Raw genomic sequence first — 21882 nt, forward strand, 5'->3', positions numbered from 1 at the left:
CCTGAGGTTAGGTTCCAAGGTAGATTATGTTGGTCTAATGATCTAGCTGCTGTTGTTAAACGAGCTTTTGAATCTATTTCAATAGTATTTTTCTTGTTATGTGATTTTGCCTTGTTAACAAAAGCGAGTAAACCAAAGATTAACGGGTGTGAAGTTTAATACGAGTTTAAGTTTATTTATAGGCAACGTTTCAAAGATTTTCAGTGAAACTAAACAGAAATAAATTATTAAAGAGAGAATAAGACTGTTCTAATAGTTCATCTTCTAAATACGTTATAGTGACCATAAAAATATCAAATTACATTTCATTGAAATAAATCAATAAATCGCAATAAATCATTGCCAATAAAAATACTATTGAGAAGTTGAGACAGTCAAGGGATCTGACCCACCCAACAGGTGAGACCTTTGACAAAATTTGCTAGAATTTGCCATTAGCAAATTTGGAAAATTTTGGAAAATCTTAGCAATGTTGGCAAATTGTGGAAAATCGATTTCCCAAAAATAGGCCCTGAGACCTAGTCATGTAATAAAAAATGTAAAATCCCTTACATACCTCGACAGAAGTTGAGTAAATGAATTGGCATTGCCATGTATAGTCTCTGCTACTTCAAATGACGTTCATAAGAAATTCTCTATGACAATGTGTTCAGAAAGGTTCTTACTAACACTCAATTCCATCGGATCAACAATAGAATCGAAATTTCGGTCCTGAGTGAATCGGCAAAACTCTGAGGCCGGTGAATGTTCAATTGAATAAGCAGATAGACATATGAAAAATAGTGTTGATAATCAAGATCACTGTTTCTGTGAAAGTAAAGACTGTGCTCTGACTCTGTACTTTTTAATTTTAAATGCAATTTATCCGAAACTGTAGAATGTTATTTTCGACAACTAAACTTTGTAAATAGAAACCTAATATTCACAGTAATTTGTCTTCTAATGTAAATTTGTTAGCTTTCCGAAAATATGTGGACCGTAAATTATATTCAAACCAACTCTCTCCATTCATGGCATATGACATGTTAATTACAAAGTTCCAGCACACAACACTGTGTGTATATGGAGTAATTTGCAATTTTAAATAACCCATCAACTGCACAAAGTTTTTTTTTTTGTCAAAACAAAAACTTCACCATTATACTAAACTTGATTACTATGTATGGAATTGTTTTAACAAACAAAGTCGACTAAGGCCAAACTATCACTATCGCACACAATAAGATAATGAAGAACTTTTTTTTCATACTCATTTTAAAGTGCATGAACAAAACCTTTAATTTATTTTTGAACATTTGTCCAGGCTATTCCTGTGAGTCATGAATGAATAAAAGTTTTTTTTTTTTTGAACAGTAAAATGGGAAAAAGGAAGAAGTTGCACAAAGCAGCAATTTCAGATAAGAAAATTGTGCAGTTTTTTTATGTGTTTAACCTTTCGGTGTTTTTTTTTTGTTCGAATTTAAGTTTTAACACTTTAAATAAAAAATATCATAAAATGAAAAGAGCGGTTTCTCATCATGATAAAAATCTTATGGGAATTGTTCTTATAGTTTCGTGTATTTTCTTTTCCATCCCGTTTATGTGCAAGAATAATGTAGTTAAAAAAAATATTCTAGATGCAATTGGGGTGTTGCTGTGTGTATATAGAGTCAGCCAAGCAGCAGTTGGCGCAATAATAAATCATATTTTTGATTCTTTTTCCCTAGTCTATTTTTTTCCGTCGAAGATCTGTAAAAAGTTTTGGGATTCTGTTTTAAAATAGAAAAATGTAAATCAATGATAAAAAATTATTAAACTTTTCCGTTGAAAGGATAAGAAAAAAAAAATTATCCCACAAAATAGAGGAATAATTTAATGAATTTGGAATACTTTATTCGATTTAAAATGATTTCTTTTAAACAGATAGTTGGAAGTTGTAGTTTCACGATAGTATTGCCGTGCAGTTCTTTTGGTTTATTTTCTTTGAAATTTTTCATTTTTTCTATTGAAAGACCATTGAAATCGATCATTTTTCCACAAAACAGCTGCAGATATATTTAATATATTTTCCGCTCCAACATACAGCCAACGCCTGCTACTTATAATTATTTCAAGTCTATTAATTCTTTTGATGTAACTATTTTTATCAGATTGAAACCAAATCTTTTACTTCATTCGTTTTAACAAATTGTTTTGATTATATAGTACCTCATTAGGCAGAGCTCGTTGCTTGTTTTTGTCGTCGCTGTCGATAACAAATGAGTGGTTTTGCGCATCAATATTTTCTTCAAATGAGACCACTCAACCGGTCTCAAAAGTCGAAGAAAATATTTTCTTCAAATGAGACCACTCAACCGGTAAACCAATAAATGTTAGGAAAGAGACCACTTGTTCCATCTCTAGCGATCTGGACATATAACTGCAACGAGACGACTCATCCAGTCTCGCACAGTCTGGCGAAATAATATTCGAAAAAAGACTACTCGTTTGGTCTACGGCATTCTCATTTGTTCATCCAAAATGTTTTTAGCAAAAAAAAAAATTATTTGGGACCGAATTGAGAATTCCAGCAATTTTGAGACTAGAATTAGACCGTTGAGAATACGTATTTCATGGTCTCATGAGACCGACATTTTCACTGGGGTTCACATTTTTAGGGTCTACAAATTCATAAACACTGTGGCGCACACGTATCCACCGTAAATTGAATACGGAAGAGTTTCTCATTTGTTGGGCATTTTCAAATAACAAATACCAACCACATTTCAGAGAATGTGTCGCATTTCCACTTTCTACCACTGACTGATTGTAAATAAATAAAATTCATCGATTTATACTTATTGAAATTCCTTGGTCTAGACGAACCCGTCAACAGATGTTTTTTTTAAATTCCGAAAATAGATCATCAATACATTCATCCGAAATGCCTGCCAAATTTCATAGTTTTCAATTTCACAACACCACCATCCGATATTGAAGAGAAAAGGATGTTGCCTGATAAAATATAAACCAGAATTTATATTTCTGTTTTGATTGAACTTTTGAAGCCATAATTCCGTCCCATTAAAATTGTATCGTCAATAACGATAAATAGTTTCCGTTAAATGGAATATTTAATCGGGAAAATATCCAATCTGCTAAATTCAATAGTCTGTGTGCAGAGTAATAAATTTCAAAGTTAAGGTGAAACCAACGCTTTCCATTCTCGCAAAAGTTCTTAGACTGTAATTAATTACTTCAAACTGTACCCGGCTCTGTCTAAGTTGAATATATATAGTGTTGGAGTTGGCTTATTGTTCGCTTCACCAACTCTGTGCGCTCTGGTGCTATGATAGTACATATTTATAACACACAGAAACAGATTGAATGAACGCTTTTTTTATGCGAAACCCAGCAGATATTTACACTAAGTGGATGTATTTGTGTAACATCAGGTTTCAGAGGTCTATATGAATTCGGTTGGTTTTTTTTTTGGTTTTTTTTTGGGGTAAGCCCGATAAACGTTTCGAAACGAATATATTCCGCAATATTGTTCTTTGGTTAGGTACTCTTTTTTTAGTACAAAATAAAATTATACAAAATTTTGTTGCAATTACCGTCAAGTATTATCTGCTTGGCGAAAAAAAAGTCCATGAATTTTTATGGCCCAATTTTAAAAATTTACACATGAAATATGTACGAGCGAAACGAATTCCAACACAATATAAACTTCAACAATGTACCGAGTTCAAAAAAAAGCTTTTGATATTTATAAAAAAAATTTACTCGTGACGTTCCAGTCTGTACTATAAAGTTGAAGTTAAATAATTCATTCATTCCTCTAAATAGCAACGTACACAAATATGTTTGATTTCAGTTCGGAAAATTAAATAGAACGAACGAACGAACAATATATTAATAAATCCACAGCGGAGATTCTTTTGAACGATCAAATTTAAACTTTAGTTGCTAGCGAGAAAATTTTAAATAAATCAATCGTAAACAAACTCAAAGCTCTGTGCAGACAAAGGGTGTCTTAACACACAAAGACGAGATTTAATAACAATGTACGGATTCAATACAAAGCATTTCGACAGAATGGAGAATATTGTTGTCGGTATAGTTTGTGATGAAAAGTTTTTGTAAACAATAATTCTCATTACACTCCCATGATAAAGGCATTAGAGCGTTCTGATGACACGAATGGTATTTCAATATGTATACACTCAGTCTCTTGAGCTATTTTGGCTTTGTACGTCGTCTTTATGCTTTTAAAAACCCTTTTTCACAGCAGAATTCTACGAATTTCTTTTGCCAAAAGATTAAGCTTGATTGCCAAACATTTAATATTAACACACAGTTTATTAAACCGCAAATCTTTTTTAGAAATCAAACAAAAACATCGGCCAAATATTTTCTTTTATCCTGTTGTTTAAATTAAATTTAAATCAACAAAACCTTTTTTTGCTGGCTAGCTTCTACGGACATGGATTTTTTTCCCTGCATCACAGAGGGATCATGGGCTCGCACAAATGAAAGTCGACTTTGATATAAAGTACGGTGCGTGCTGTGCCGGGAAATTTCGACAACACTTTTTGTGTTTTGAATTCAGAGAGGATGTTTTATATACCTATATATATGAGCGCTTTTTAAGGTGTCTCTACACATACAATTCTATACACTTTTATATCCATTTGATTTCACACAGCGCGCATATTTAAATTTAAAACCAGATGCCACGGTAAAATTTTGAACCTATAAATTCGCAATATACGTAACGTATACGGTACATATGCGTAACAATGCGTGATACATACATGAATCTAATTTCGTATACGTTTTCTGTTGTTCGTCGAATATATGCCATGTATTTACTCGGGTTCACCACTTGGGTGGGTCAGATCTCTTGACTGAAAAATTTGTCAATAGATTTTTGAATCGTAAAGGAACTGCAAACTTTGAGTTTTGTTCATTCCATTCGCTCTATTCGTCCCACATGCAGAGAGTAGTGACTCTCTTTACATATATTCCACTTCATTTTCTGAATAAGATCCTCAATGTTTAGGGCTTAAACATGAGAAAAATAAATGCATTGAAGTTCGAGCGTTAGGTACTTTTTTGCTCTTGAAGACTGAAATTCGACGGATTTCGACACGCAAACTACGATCGAAAAATTGAATTTTTTGTGGTTTTTTCAGAGAGAGAGAGAGAGAGAGAGAGAGAGAGAGATATTTGTAGCCGATACGAAACTTTTTTGGCCGGGAGAACGGCTGAAAATGGATTTTCATATTTTTGGACGCGATCAAGTGAGCGTGTCTCACAACTCCAACACTATCCATCTACGAACTCAACCTCAATAATTTCATTCTTCGTCTATTAAAGCAAAAATTTTGAAAATCAGTGAAGTGTTTACTTAAGTTATCATGCATGACCTCAGAAACTCCATACTTCATCAATTAAAACCAAAATTTTAAAAATCGATTTAGAATTACTCGAGTTATGGTGAAGGACATTTTCAAAACATAATAGTGAACTTATCGTTAAGGACATTTCATGTGATTTTCTGTCATAATACCCTGACTTTCAGTCGAGGGAATTATTTCGAAAGCTGGCTACGAATGATGTAACCGTACGATATACATTTAACATAAATAAAAATATATTTGAAATATATCAGTACATCGTACAACAACAACAAAAAAGTTTTTTCATTTTCTCCGGCAATCCCGAATGTATCCGTCCCATCAGTACAGTACATAAATATAATATTATCAGGTACCTACATACTAAGAGGGATACATAGCGTCGAAATCACAATACCGTAGTTTGTCAGAAAATTTTATTTCTTTTATTAACATTGAAATTATCGATCAATTCGATTGAATCGATTTTTCTCTTTTTCGGAAAATCTGCCTTATACAATGTATAATATTCTCTTCTGTACATTGAATTTCAATGCAACAATACACTCCATCCGTCTAGATATATATGTGCATGACATTTTAGTTTCATTACATTTGTTATAAATGTTGTGCAGGACAATGCATTTCGGTTTGATATAGCATGGATCATTTCGCGAAATAGGATTTGATAGTAGCGTACACATTCTATGTGACAGACAGCCTGATGTTCGGATTCATGAACATTTTTCATTTTGAAATGCATAACTGGGAAAAACGAGACGTGAAATTTAATTGACTGAAATGATTTTATAGAGCTTGTGTCAAAGTCGTTTTTTTCCATTTTCTTTTTATTCCGTTCACAGTTCAGTTTGTATTTTTGTTGATGCAGCCTAAGGGTTCATCTTTGAATTCGAATTCAATTGTAGTTGTTGTTAGTCAACGTTCGTCAAAGATTCTATCAATGCATGTAGACTCTATTTCGTACTGATTGTATTACTTTAATATTGGAAGCCACCCATGAATCCCATCTCGGCACTTACAATAGATCTGTTCCATATTTTGAATTACAACTCGATAACATACAAGTCTTTTGCCTGCACATAGTATAACCACCTTACAAGCACACATGAACCTTCAATTCGATATTTTGCTAAAACATACTGTCGTCGGTATCGGTATCGGGGGTATCGGGCGTTCATTAGATGTAATCGAGGGAAAGTCATTGAATTTGCATTTTCTTTGCCGTGTGCCACTCTTGTGCAAAACGTTCTGGCGGGATATTTTGCAACTCTTTTACGTGGTTTTCGTCTCGGCATTAACAGAAAGTGCTTACTCTCAAAATGATGACACAGGTTCGAAGGAAAGAAAGGAGCAAATGTACGGTGAAAACACGAGGAAATGCCAAGGAAATAAGAAAATGATGACACTATATTTTGGCCAGTGAGTAACCCTTCGAACTGCACAGAGTATTTAATAAAATGAATTGCAGATCATTCAAAACAAATGTATTCAATAGCTCTTTAGGTATCTGTTGTGGATGGTAGATATTTTAGGAATTTCGCGAGTTGTAGCCCGAACGAAGTGGGAGTCTTCGTGGGAAAGGGTTGTATCCGAAGCCAAAGGGGTCTTTTATCGTTCTAGGCACATAAAAGATGTTAACATGTATCGGATGGTGAACTCCTTGCATAACCTAACTTTGTAGGTAAAGTGCCTAAGTGAGCTGACTATGATGTAGGAAAGCAATGTCTGTTCAAAATTTTATCATACTCGCGTCATGTTGTAACGTCACAGTTATTTATCTAGACGGATAAATCGGGATGGATAAATGAAAATTATTGACAAGTGCAACTGTTGTTGTCTCATTTTCGCTCCATATGATAAAATAGTTTATCTCCTGCAAGCTGATATTTCATACATTACGCGTTTCTGCATATAAACACAAACACATACATAACCACAGCCTATACGATTGGATAATTCACACATAACCCACCTAGGGTAAATTTACTTTCCATCTACATATTTGAAAAAAAAAAAAAAACGCCGAACTGCGGAAGCGAACACGGGACCAGCAGCATATCAACCAAACATGCTGACCACTATGCCAACAAATCACATAACGCGACGCAATTGGTGTCGGTAGTGGTTCGTCACTTCTACATCGATCAAATAATCAGAGTAGTCGGAATGATGTGATTTGAACGAAATGTTGAGGTGGATAGTATATGTGTGTGAGTAAGTAAATAAAGGATTCTCTGTATGATGTTTTTTTTGTTGTGAATGCGTTTTAAAACAACATGCTTAATTAATTAATTTTATCTACCTAGGTGAAATAATAGCAGTGAAAAAGTGCTATAATTTCGCCGTCGGTAGATAAAATAGCGTATTCACCTCTGTCCAAATGTTTATTTAGACACTTGGTGTTATAACATTCGCCTTCGGCTCATGCAATAACTCCCCAAGTGTCTAAATAAACATGTGTACAGAGGTGAATAATCTACTATTAAATCCAAATTTTTGTGGTTATTTCGCTAAAGTATGAAATATCAGCTTGCAGGAGATAAAACATTGTTCTGCCTTGGTGTATATTTCTCGAATCACTTCTTATGTACAATTGTATATACACTCGCTGGCGCTCGTTATATACAATTGTACATACGAAGTTATTCTCGAAATATACACCAAGGCAGAAAATGTACTAATATCGATACATGAGAGATCATCTTGGCAAGCCTCGATTGCACCTCATGTATCAGATAATCTTAAATTATTCAAAAATTGTCTTTTAAAACGGCTAATCATCTCTTATTAACAGCAACGACAAAATAATCGATAACCTCTGGTTAATGTGGTGACCACTGGTCTTTTATAGCAAAGTGTATGTTAAAGCGAATGAAGTAATAGATTAGGAAATATAAAACCAAACGAAGTAACAGAATCGATGATTATGCTGTTGGCGTTTTTGAAAGTTTAACAGCAATTATATCGCTTCAGTTTTCAGTCTACAACTACTTACTAGCTGTGGTCAATGTAATGTAAATATTTTTATTCAATTTGTGTGTTAATAAATTCAATACGATTATGTTGGACGGATATATTCATTTAAATTGTGAAGTATAAACATACACTTGGGCTAAAAAGTTAGACCCGTATTTTTTAGATCTAAAAAAAATTAGGTGCCCGCTACAGCACGTTCATTCAGATGTACGAATGCGTTGGTTATAGTTGTGCAAAAATAGTGCAACATCAGTTTTCTGGCTCTTCGTAAGCAGTGCCGCATTTAGCTTTTGGGCGCCATAGGGCAATTGGAAAAATAGGCGCCAATTTAGTAAAGCTAATTTTTTTTGGGACCTCAGGCGCCATTTTGTTCTGCTCCACTTGGGGCGCCAAGGGCATTTGCCCATTTGGCACAAATGGAAAAGGCGGCACTGTTCCTAAGTCACGTATTGAGATGTTAGAAAGGAAAGTGAATATAAATCCAAACCACAAATATTATCCGTACAATTAGCAAATTGTCTTAGACATCAAAGGATTGATCGAGTGGTCTTGAGGTATGCAACGAATTTATCGAGTACTAACCCTAGGGTACATACCTATCCTCTAAATCGTAATTGTGTCGGAAAGATTATGCCAATTGAACTTTCAATTAAAGTACTCTATTTCCACTACTCGATGGAAATTGAGTGGGAAGTTTATATAGTCGAAGTGATGAATATTCAAATACATGAACAAAATTAGCGAAGCGGAATAAGTAAGTTTTTCAACACCCTGACACGGATTTATGATAAGAAAATTCAAACTTTTTGAAATTTATAAAGTAGTTGGAATCGTGTACGGATAGCCTTTTAAGTTCTACTTTAAATATTGCTGTACGGAACCTTTGGCTCACCTCATAGTAAATCAAAGAAAATTATAAATAAAAGTGCAGTCGTGACACTAACTTTACATTGCGCGCACGTGAGACATTAATCAAAAATTCTGAAGGAAAAAAAACTTTTCGTTGATTTTCCATATTTATCTTCTGCTTTGCTTAAATTTAATCTCACAAAATGTGTTATTAAAACGCAAGAGAGGCACATGAAAACACAAATATTTGTTGAAATTTACGAATGTCAACCAGTCATCCTGCAAGTTTCCAACACACAGAAATACAGCAAGCGACAAATCGGAACGGGAAAATTTTAATAATCCAAAGAACTTAACTTTTCCAAACATTCAAACATATTTCGAATGATATTGTAAATATTAAACACTTTGTCTGCGACATCCACTGGTAATAATGCTAAAATTTCGACTGTATACAGAGAGGAAAAATGTGTTGATATAAAATACACATGAAAACGTTTAGGAAATTTAATAAAAGCTCAAAGTGTTGGTCTTGTTATTTTGTATCTTATGGATTTGCAAAGTGTAGAGCTGTTAAAATAGACGTAGACGATGATTGCTCCCTCTCTCTCTCCAATATTGTAACGTATAAATAAAGTCACTTGAATCACAACGCAGAACGAAAATGAAACATGTACATAAAACGAATGGAGGAGTTAGTATATCAGAAAATTGGTGTAACGAAATTAAGACAAATGGGGAATCGTTTTTGGCAACAAATATTTGCTTAACATTATGGCGCTTTATGTACAATTTTGATTATTTATGATATTGATCTGCCTTTTTGAATGTTTACGCAAAAGATGAAGTAAAACGTTTTGTACATTTATTGCTGTAATTGCTCAAGAGAAAATCCATAATCGTGTTTACCTTCTCCCCATGCAGTGGAACACTAAATTAGTATTGACATTAAAGCTCTCTAGTGGAAAGTAATAATCGAAAACTTTTAACTCTTAATCGGAGTTGTGTTTAAAAACATGCTACACATGAACATTGCACTGGTTCTTCGACAAAAGTTTTGGATCTGCAGTAATTATCGTTACAAATTCTACTTACATGCTTAACAGTTTCTGTAATTACGACATGATGTTATGTAATATGTACCGAAAGCAATGAATATAAATTTTGATGGTCGTTACATCAACCCCACACACACCACAAAGACTCAAACCTAAGCTGATAGGATTGGGTTGATGGGGCAAGTCGTACGAGAAAAAAAACTACTCAACAACAAATTGGAATTTAACGCCTCTCCGGTTATCCAATCTTAAATAATTAACAAATGCAAGACGGGGGGGACAGAGTTTTCCATCACATAAACTCGAAATTGAATTTAGCGTTCCACATCCCCTTTTCGGTGTAGAATTTGTCGAAAATTTATCAAATTTAACAAGAACCGATAAACATAATTGGGGACGGCATTTTAATCAGACCCAAAATCGAAACTCATCAAAATCACTTACGTTTTCCCTCTGGTAAAATGCATTACGTTCCGTACGAATTGGTTTAATATCCGAAAATATGAATTGTCCTTTCTAATTTGATTGATATAGAGAACAGGAAAATACAATTTCCCGCTATCTACACGCCAGAAAAATTGGATTTTTTTCTATCGTAAAATGAGTAATGAAATACCTAAAAAAAGGCGTTATTACATGTAAGGAGAACCCTTCTGCAGCGCTATATAACTCCTCTCTGCTATTAATATTTACTTCCATTTTTACCTTATTAAGTACAGCACACATCACATCTCCGTACACATTTAATGACATTTTACACATTTGTGTATTTTCGTTGTAAGACGTTTCCCTGAACTTTTCCGTTAAAACGTTCCATTCTATACCCATCAGCGCCTTCACAACTTTTATTGAAAAGCATCCAGCACACACATACGCATATAATAAATATTAATTTTTCGAGTATGCATGACACTACGCATGTTAGTAACACAATATAATATGCCTCTTATACAAGAAAAAGTTATCCTCATTCGGCGCGTTACGCATATAACACACAAAACACTAAACAGAGCTTAATAATGACATACATAAAAAAAGGAAAATCTTGAACAATTTCCGTGAAGGGTGGTGGTAATTAAGACAGCCAACAAAGTTTTCAATGGGCTGTGTGACTTTTATGTATTTATAGGGAAAATATGTGCGGCGGAGAGTTTACGCTTCGGAGTCGAACCATGACGATATTATACTTTCGAGGGAAATAAAAGAAAGGAAAAAAGTTATATTTTCCGTAGGATTATAATATATGGGATGCTTAAATGAGAAAATAATTAGAAATTGTTGAGTAGTGTGTGATATTATAAACATGGAAACAATTTTCTATGATGTATCGTGTGACGCATTCAGCGTGATATTCCCCGCTTTTTATGTACATAATAACATAAAATATGGCATTTACTTAGTCTTTTATGTTTGAGGATTTACGGAGAATTATAAAAAAAAGAGAAAATTCCGAAACCGGGAGTTTGTTCATAGAGGTTTGTCTCTAGTGTTATGATAATGTTTAATAAAATAGAAAATTGTCGCTTTTTATACATCCCTTTTGAAAATTAAATTCTGATTTCAGTTTAAGAAGCTCGGCTTATCGTATTAACTTTTTAAGAAGATAAAAAAGAATTAATTTCAAACAGAAACAAACGCTGGCTGTGAGAAAATTTTCTATTGATGAAAGGTATTACAGCAAAGAGGCATCAAGTAAACAAGCTTTAAATTTGCGAATTTGGGGCACATGTCCATAGGTTATCGCTCAGAAATAGCTACTTTTTTAAAAGACTAATCCGACGTCAGGGTCTCACTCAAAACGAAAATATATAGAAAATGAAGAAATTAAAAAAAATCGCAAATTTTTTATTTTAATCTTTCACAGACTACAAGCTGATCACCAAATTTTACTACATGATCTAGTACTTCATTAGACGTACATATCCAATCATTTCACTCTAATCTCTTACTTCATTTCATTGAACATACGTTTGACTATAGGTTTCTTCCATCGTACGGTAAAAACGAATTTTGACAGGCCGAAAACAACCGACCGTCATCCACAGAAGCAAACATAACCGCAACTTAAACAAATTTGTTCGTTAAAACTTCAAAGTGAGGTTGTGTTGGCTTCTCTGTGGATGACGATTGCCATTTTGAACGACATTGGAAGAAACCTATAGGAGAATGGAGTTTAGAAACTAAAGGTAAAATCTAATACAATTTAGTACTTTTCTTCATAAAAAAAACTGCTGTCACTGAATTATTTTTCATGAACAAACTTCACTGCTGTGACATTTCATGGGAATGAATCAACGTGAAGTTGTTACACAAAAAAATAGTCCAGTGAGATTGAAGTACTATAAAAAATGTGGCGCCTCTACAGGACCACCGACTAGGCGAATATAAAACCGCATTAGTCATAGCTTGTCATTTATTTCTGAAGCCTAATTGATAACAGATGATAGCCGCCCGGTAATGCTCGTAATTTTGTTTTAATCCTGTACATTATATTTACATTGTCTGCGATGAGAATGTAGATTTTTCGATTTTTTTTTCGATTTTCATTTTTTAGGTCTTTTTTCTTCTAGAAAAATACCCTATTATGGCCGCTCTGTCTGTCTGTTCCACAAATTTGGTAGTTTTGGTAGCTCTCAGTCGGTAGTTGGTATTGTTGGAAGTTAGTAATTTTGGTAGCTGGATTGATATTCCAAATTGCAAAGCCACTATAGTTAACAGTTAACATTGCAATTCGAAAATTTGGTAGTTGGTAGCTGACTACCAAGATTATTATTGACTAACTAACGTAATTTTCGACAGAGATGTTTACTGTTCAAGAACTAAGCACCGGCTGACGAAATGATTCTACTTGCTTGCCTATTTATAAACAGAAAATTTGGTAGTCTGTAGTTTTGGTAGTTATGGTATTTGCGAGCTGGATTGACATTCAAAATTGCAAAGTCACCATGAGCATATCAACACCAGGCAAATAATACTTCTTTGTTATCTGATAACCGATAGCTCAGAGTTAACATTGCAATTCGAAAATTTGGTAGTTGGTAGCTAAATATCAAGGCTATTGACTACCAACCGTAATTTTTGAAGAAGAGATGTTTGCTATTCGAGAACTACACAACGACTGACAAAATTATTCTACATGCTCGCCTATTAGCTTAATTTTTGGTAGTTGACTACCAAACTGGTAGTTGACGACCATGCTGATAGAGATGTGGAAGAGATGTTTACTGTTTGAGAGCTGCACACCGACTGATGAAATTATTTAGGCTGCTTGTCTATTTATTTTATTTTATTTTTATAATTCGATAATGTGGTAGTTGACTACCAAATTGGTGAAAGTTGGTGGAGATGGTTATTGTTCAACATCTGGATGTTGTTGACTAATGAAACTATCCTTCCTGCTTGCCTCCAGAAAAAATCGAGAAAAAGAAAAAGGACCTCACCAGGCTTTAGCCGGTCTATTCTTGTTTGATGATTTTGTTTATATTTTCACTTCACACAAACCACGATATAAATTAGAATGTGCACAAGCAGAATCATTTTTTGGTACACTTGCCATCGATTGAATTAAGAAAAAACTAAATTTGTAATTTATTGAAACTGAGAATGCACATCCAATGCCTACTAAATTAAAATGAAATTTTAGTGCAAAATGCATAGGAGAGGAAAGGTTCCGAAATCTTGTTTTTATGCAAAATGTTTTTTAGTTTTCGTCTTAAACAATGTAAATACAACACGTTAAAGAACAGTACAGAAAAGCCTATGTAAATGAGTTTTTTTTTCAAATCATATATTTTATCATTCCATAATACATGTGTGCGAAATTAGGCGGTTCGCCTTCGGCTCTCACACAACAAACATCGCACACATGTATTACTCATGGAGGCACACATCTAGGCTCTGCTCTAATCTATTAGTACGTGCTTCTGGTCAGTAAATGCCATTTTTAGACCCGTACGAAGTACTGGGGTCTTATAGGTTTACGCATACGTTTGTAACACGTCGAATTGGACTCCCTGAGTAAGGGGAAACCTATTGTGGTTGTCTAGAGATGCCAAATCGGTGAAAAAAAAATGTCTGTCTGTCCGTCTGTCTGTCTGTCCGTCTGCACGATAACTTGAGTAAAACGCATCCGATTTTGAAAATTCTTTTTTTTCCCATTTGGTAATGTCAAAAGACAGACTAAGTTCGAAGATGAGTGATTTTGGATCGACCCCTCCCGAGCTGTGTCCCAATAAGTGCTTTACGGTTTTTCTAAGATATCTCCGGACATTTAAACGGTACACTTGTAAGTGCAACGTCAAATAAAAGATATTTGCAATACCGATCGACAAAAAAAAGTTTATGGAAATCGGATGACCGACTCGTGAGTTAGACCCCTTGGTGTGAAACAGGCACAGGGCAGCAAGCAGTTTTTGCTTGTAGGTCGGCCACATTTGAACATATTTCGTCTGTTTTAGCTTTATGAGATAGGTATTGACCGTACCAATCAGGGAAAAAAATTATGTTCTCCGGAGCGTGAGCTAGGTCTCTTGGAGTGAGCTCTTATCTGGCTACTCGGCCGTACAGTGAACATGGAGTATTTTGTCAATATCTCGAGTAAATTTTGACCGAATTTCATGATTTTTTTTGTTTGAAAGGTATTAATGAATGTAAAGCTCCGGTACTATTTCCGGTCTCCTAACAAAATGGCTGCCGGCGGACATATTGGATTTTAATAAAAGTGATATATCTTGGGAAAAATGGTACTTAGAGAGTTTCTGTTAACATGGAAATAATTTGTTTTGTGTGTGGGGTGTTTCAGGCATTCCATATATGGACATCTATATATATCTATATTCACCTATATTGAGCTATATACAGGCATATAGAGCTATATAATAGCATATTCATCTGTGAAATGTTTATTTATAGGAAAATATAGGTAAATATAGCGGTATTCTTCTTCTTTTTCAGCCTGTTTCTATCCACTGCTGGATGTAGGCCTCTCCAACTTCTTTCCATTTCGTACGATCCATTGCCATTTGCTGCCAGTTTGTACCTGCAATATTCTTAATTCCGTTTGTCCATCTCTCTGGTGGTCTACCTATAGCTCGTCTTTTATATGGTCGCCAGTTCATGATCTTTTTGGTCCAACGTTCGTCTGTCCTTCTTGCAATATGTCCCGCCCAGCTCCATTTCAGAGATGCTATTCTTTCCATGACATCAACGACCCTGGTTTGTTGTCGAATCCATTGATTCGTCATTCTGTCTCTGAGTGTTATTCCAAGCATACTCCGTTCCATGGCTCTTTGTGTCACTCTCAATTTATCTTCGGATGCTTTCGTTAAAGTTAACGTTTCCGCTCCATAAGTGAGCACTGGAAGGACACAAGTGTCGAAAACTTTGCGTTTCAGACTATTATTCATTTTGCTTTTGAAAATTAGTCTGAGTTTTCCAAACGCTGCCCATGCGAGACCAATCCTACGTCTTATTTCTGCAGTTTGGTTGTCCAGACCTAACTTCAGTTTATGTCCTAGATATACATAGCTGTCGACTCGTTCAATGACAGTGTCACCAATTTTGATCTCTCTATCGTCCCCGACCAACATCGGGGACGATAGAGAGATAGCGGTATATAGCTGTTTAAATAGGAATTTATGAAAGTTGACTTCGTACGGGGCTGCCTATATTGCCTCCGGCAATTTATTTGTATATGATAACAAGGCAAAGAAAGATAATGTAAGTGATTTTTAAGGGCGAATAGCTTTTCAGTAGAGAATGAAGTAAAAGAAATGAAGAGTTTCACAGTAAAGGCTTTTGATACGAATAGGTGTTTCGTACGGGTCGGCGTTAGCTATGTTTTTTAGTACATTTTTCGCATATACCGTCCAGAAGCACGTAAAGCATTTCTTAGTCAATAAACAAAAACTAAAATGAAATAAAATCAAACTTGAGATTAGACAGAGCAGCTTGTCACGACGAAAACAAAATCATCTAAATGCTCTAGATAACGGATCGGACTTACGCCGTTTTCACTTTCCTTAACTGAGTTCCGCGCCTAACCAGAGTAATGCTAAGTTGTCAGTTGTCAGTTGTCAACGATTCACTAACCTCCAACTGTTATTCTAATGAATGTTCATCCTACAGAGTGCTGGCAACCTGGTATTTCTCTGGTTCTTGCAAGTTTTTAGTAATTTTAGCCTTTCCATATGATCTTGAGTTGGGGTAAATTGGAAAAGGGACTTACTCGATGAAATTGGTATTTCATGTTACCGACATAAATAAGTGTTTGTGCGTCCATCTGTTGTAGATCAAAAGAAGTAATAGATTCGATAAACGTGTCGATGATATGCGTGACTTCAGTGGCAGTATTGAATTATACTATGCGAATTTGCACTTAAAGACTACAAGTGCCCCAAATATGTATCAAAACGACAGCGTTACAAGTGCCCCAAATATGTATCGCAATGACAGAGTTACTATGCCGTCTCCCGAGTTTTGTGGCTCAATTACACAAATTAAAAGTTTTAGAATCAAGCAAATTTCCCGGAAATCATCTTCATAAGTGACTTCGACATGCCGATGTACATATTTTCTGGAAAGTGCACCTAAATAAAATGTAAACTTTTTAACATTTGCGTCGCTGTGTATGACCATCGAGGTTATTACGCTTTAATAAATACCACTTGAACATGCTATGCGTTCACATATATTAACATCATGTCGAAAGATAAAAAAGAAAATGTACATATTTGAGCTGTTCCAACACATGTCACATACCGTCTGAAAAGACTTTGTGGACAAGTTATTTCATGTTATCGTGCCATAATTAATAAATGCCCTGTGTGTGTGGGGAGTGTGTATATGTTCACATGGTACAGTTTTGAAAACTTAAAATACTATTTAGTCGTTAGGTTTAATATTGAAATAGTATGTTGTGTTACAAGTATTGTAATGTTGATTTTTTCAGCACTAGACCCAAGTTTTCCTTACGAGCGGAGCGAGTAAGGAAAATTGGGTCGTGTGCTGAAAAAATCTCATTACAATACGTGTAACACATCATGCTTTGTGCCAACCGAGAATTGAAATAGACAAATGCACAAAAATTCAGAATTTTCACTGTAAACAATCACTCTTCGAATTTGATCGATCACGTTGCTTTGCATTTTTTTAAAACGAATGCTGTAATAACTCATACGAATTTCATTTCAACACTGGTTTGAGTGTTGTAATAAGCCATGAAAACGGGTGTTGTAATTTTGGACATTTCAATCTAGTTATCGATATTGAAATCCGTCGTATTTCAATTCTCGGTGGCACAAACGATGTTTGTACTTATATCACGGCAAACAGCGTCATAGCACAATGTATGAAAGTTTAATTAATTTCATATTTTTCGTTTTCATTAGAAAAACTTTCCGGCATAAAATAATATTAAAATTGTTAAAAGCAACTTACATAAAGCTGCTTTTCATGGAGTGAAATGGTCGTGTTTTTCTTCCTTTTTTTCGAATAAAAAGAAGGAGTGGACGATTTTCTCAAAGGTTTTAACTTATATTGCTGTTTAATGACCATTTTTCCCTTTACGATATTAGAAAGTTTCTTAATTTTTAATGGCAACAATTTAACTTTGAAAAATAAACGTAATTTTTATGAAACTTTCAAACTATTTACAGAGCTAAGATTAGCTGAAAGGGAATATCGCATGAATTAATTTCGCTGGAGTACACAAACGTTAAACTTGAATCCAGTCGTGTCATTTATGTTACGATATCCGGTATAAGGGATTACGGGTATAATACATTTTCTAATGAAATAAAGTGAAGTTGTTTAGCGTTGATTCGAAAGTTACGCTAAGTGTTAGGTGGACCCGATAAACGTATAAATTTTTATATGACCAAATTGAATTAGTTGGTTTTTTTTCAAATATTATAGGCCTTAAACGGAGCGCGTAAGGTGGCAGTGACTCCAGCCCTGACTTAAAATTGTCTCATACGTCAGAAAAATTAAAATCGACACGAAGAAAAGAGGAATTCTGGAGAATTTTTGTGTTAGTACACTTCAATCAAAATTGAAGCTCAACGAAAGTCGTGCCGCAGTAGATGTATGGTGTCATGGATAGTAGAGGTCACTACCTACCCAACGACACCCATATCGACCAAGTCTATCATTGTAGTTTTTTTTAAACACTCTAAAAGTTGGAATTTTTTTCCCCTATAGCTACTGCACCACATACACGAAAAATTTCAAAATGTTTAAAAGGCCAACATTTGCGTCCTCAACACCTCTACCAATGACCATAATTTCAGATAAATGCGTTACGTATTGTCGGTGATATGCAACAAAAACTATTTTGGCTACCCTATAGCAATGCAGATCTTTTTTTCGTGATTTCTATCGTGAAAACATAATTTCTTCGAGGATTTTTTCTTGTTGCAAATGCAAGGTCCACTGAATCATTTAACGCATAGCTTTTAAAAATCGCCGATGGCTTGTTTTCTTGTTCCATACAATTTGTTCGAAATTTTGGCAAGGTTCAAAAACTGTTGTTTTATAGGGATCCAAATCGTCGATTTTCGTCTTTGTTTCACTTATTCGCTGAATTGCAGCTATTAGAACTTAGAACTGCCTGTCCCTTAGTCGACTCACATTTGTCTGCAGTTAAGTTTAAGCTCGAAAATAAAAAAATCGGTTAAATGGATCCAGAGACGAGGGGGAAACCACTGGCCAAAAGGGTGGCAAATCAATTTCTTATTCCTTTCTTCAATTACCGGATTATTCCGTTTGGCGGATTTGCACTTTAATTCCTATTAGTTTCTAATAATTTCACGATATTTTCTGTTACTATCCAATTCATTGTCTACTTTTTAGAAACAATTTTCTAAAAGTTTTCTTTACTTTTCTTTATTCCAATAATTTTCTAATATTTCCTTCAAATTTAAAAAAAACGAACGAAAACCTCGAAATGACTGCAGTTTCATAGCTGCCGAAGTATCCGGTAATTAATAAGGAAATATTAGAAATTGAAGGAATTGCAAGGAATTGAAGGATTTATGACGACGCGATGACGATAAAGATTAAAGACTCGAGCTGTCTGCGTATGTAGTATGAAATTTCTGTTAGCATATTCCAGCGCCCCATATTCCCAGCGCCCTGGACCATTGTCCAATTGGTCTCTATGAAGAAGCGCCACTGGCGTCATTGTACTTAATTCGTACTTCAAAAAGTACAACAATGCAAAAAGTTAGCATTGATTTCGTGGAATTTTTAATACACTTTCAATGACTGGAATTAGATGTTTCAAGTATTAGCCAAAACTTCCATTTATCTGTTTGGTTGTGAGGCCTATCTATAAGCAAATTCCCGCAGCTTAAGGGAAAATTGTGAAACCTTGGTTCAGAAACAGCTAATCATCTGCTTTCGTCCACAATGACACAAATAAGCGGTGAGTTGTGGTTAATGTGGTCTTATTAAGTAAAATGATTGGTTAAACAAATGAAGTAAAAGATTTCGTGTAAAATACTACACAATATTTTAAACAAAAGAAGTAACAGATTTAATGATTGCACCGCAATCGTTCAAGCATATCAGACGGAAAGCCACAGTATCTGACTATTGACTATTAAGCAATTGAGTTAGTTTTGCATCACATGTTGATCTGCAATAAACTGTTCCTGCTTACAAATCTTCGGGAGTTGCAACTCCTTGAACGTAACAACTCTTCAAATACACATGAGGTGAGAGTAAAATCGTTTCAATTAGAATCTCCGAAACACCAAATGGTACGTATCATTTGAAGGGGTCTTCTTCGAAAGTATAATCTTCAGTAAATTTGATTCCTGGTACATTGTTTTCTGGAGCTTCAATTACGCAGAAATTCTCATATTTTCTGAGAAAATAAAACTTCGGGCAATACCATTCATACATAGAATCATATATGCTCTGGTTTTACAAGTACAGTGGAAACGAATTCATTCAAAATACTCAGAAACGGGAAACACTGTTTGACGTAACATCCGAGTAAATTCCATGATATCAATCGAAAAATTCTTCATTTATTTAAGTTCATTGGCTCAGCTCCGTCACAACCAATGATTATTTTTGATGCTTTAGGTTCACAGAAGTGTTGAAATAGTATGTTGTGTTACAAGTATTGTAATGTTGATTTTTTCAGCACTAGACCCAAGTTTTCCTTACGAGCGGAGCGAGTAAGGAAAATTGGGTCGTGTGCTGAAAAAATCTCATTACAATACGTGTAACACATCATGCTTTGTGCCAACCGAGAATTGAAATAGACAAATGCACAAAAATTCAGAATTTTCATTGTAAACAATCACTCTTCGAATTTGATCGATCACGTTGCTTTGCATTTTTTTAAAACGAATGCTGTAATAACTCATACGAATTTCATTTCAACACTGGTTTGAGTGTTGTAATAAGCCATGAAAACGGGTGTTGTAATTTTGGACATTTCAATCTAGTTATCGATATTGAAATCCGTCGTATTTCAATTCTCGGTGGCACAAAATATAAAACAAAACGGAAAGCAGAGGAATATTTCAATATACCAATTTGTAATGCACCACTTACCAAGAATTCCTAATCGAAAATTAACAGTTATTACGATAATATGTCCATAACTAGCTAAAACCGATCCATCATACGGATTCCCCGATCCGTATTCGAACGATTCACCATGTACATAAAAAAATACTGCATACGGTGCCTCTAATCCACGGTTACCTGCAAATAAAACAGAAAAAATCAATTTAAAAATATTTTTTTGGTTTTAATTTATTTATTTTTATGCAAAGCGAAGGCCTATATCCCCCAGTACACATCTCTCTTTAATTCTTCATCACAAAAAGCTTTTGGTATACATTAAAATTGATCTCTCTGTTCATGCATATGTGATTGTGTACCCATTGTATATGCCGTGAATTTTGCATGGGTCATTGCGTATTTCATTTCACGATTGTGATAGAATCTGAAGAAGCGACACAGAAAGAAAAAAAACACGGCGAGACATTGACGAATTTAGGCTTACATATATGTTAAAATTAATGAAGTAATAGATTTTTCATCAGAATAAAGAATAATTTCGATCAATCTCGTTAGAATCGGTGGGGCTAGGCCACTAAACCTAAGCCTGTAGGGACCCTGTGGTGGGTAGGTCAATCTATGTAGAGATCTAGAGATTCATTTTGAAGATGTATTCAATTTGTCAATTGCAACATTTTCATAGAGCAAGGATGATGTTAAGTTAAAGAGCAACGTCAATACCTTACAGAAACGATTAGAAACGACATTGACGTCTAGAATTAGCGACGTGTTCTAGTGCTAGTATTCTCTTATTGGTACTTCAGGTGTAGGCTGGCAACACTATTAACAAAGTTTACGACGCGTCAAAGATTGTTGAAAAAATTAGATAGAAAAATGAAATGACAACTCGTGATCTGTGCCTTTTTGATAAAAAAGTAACGCCTTCTACGGTGCAGCTCGAGAGCTCAAGTAACAATATTGCGGAATATATGTTGAAAATATTGAAGTGATAGATTTTGTATAAAACACTAGAATATACTTCCCTCAAATGAAGCAACAGATTTAATGACTTGTCGTTTCTAAAAGATTAACTAAAA

At 34.6% G+C, this 21882-nt stretch overlaps 1 protein-coding gene across 3 annotated transcripts in view; it reads right to left on the bottom strand.

Moving 5' to 3' along the window:
• LOC119072420 (neuroligin-1-like) overlaps positions 1 to 21882 on the bottom strand; it is a 100148-nt gene that overhangs the window by 46581 nt on the left and 31685 nt on the right. For all 3 annotated transcript variants that reach the window (XM_037177636.1, XM_037177638.1, XM_037177635.1), the window contains exon 3: positions 20834 to 20986. In XM_037177636.1, coding sequence (XP_037033531.1) covers positions 20834 to 20986 — 153 coding nt within the window. The remainder of the gene's footprint in view (positions 1 to 20833; positions 20987 to 21882) is intronic.

The sequence above is a fragment of the Bradysia coprophila genome (assembly GCF_014529535.1).
Source record: "Bradysia coprophila strain Holo2 chromosome IV unlocalized genomic scaffold, BU_Bcop_v1 contig_81, whole genome shotgun sequence".
NCBI lineage: Eukaryota > Metazoa > Arthropoda > Insecta > Diptera > Sciaridae > Bradysia > Bradysia coprophila.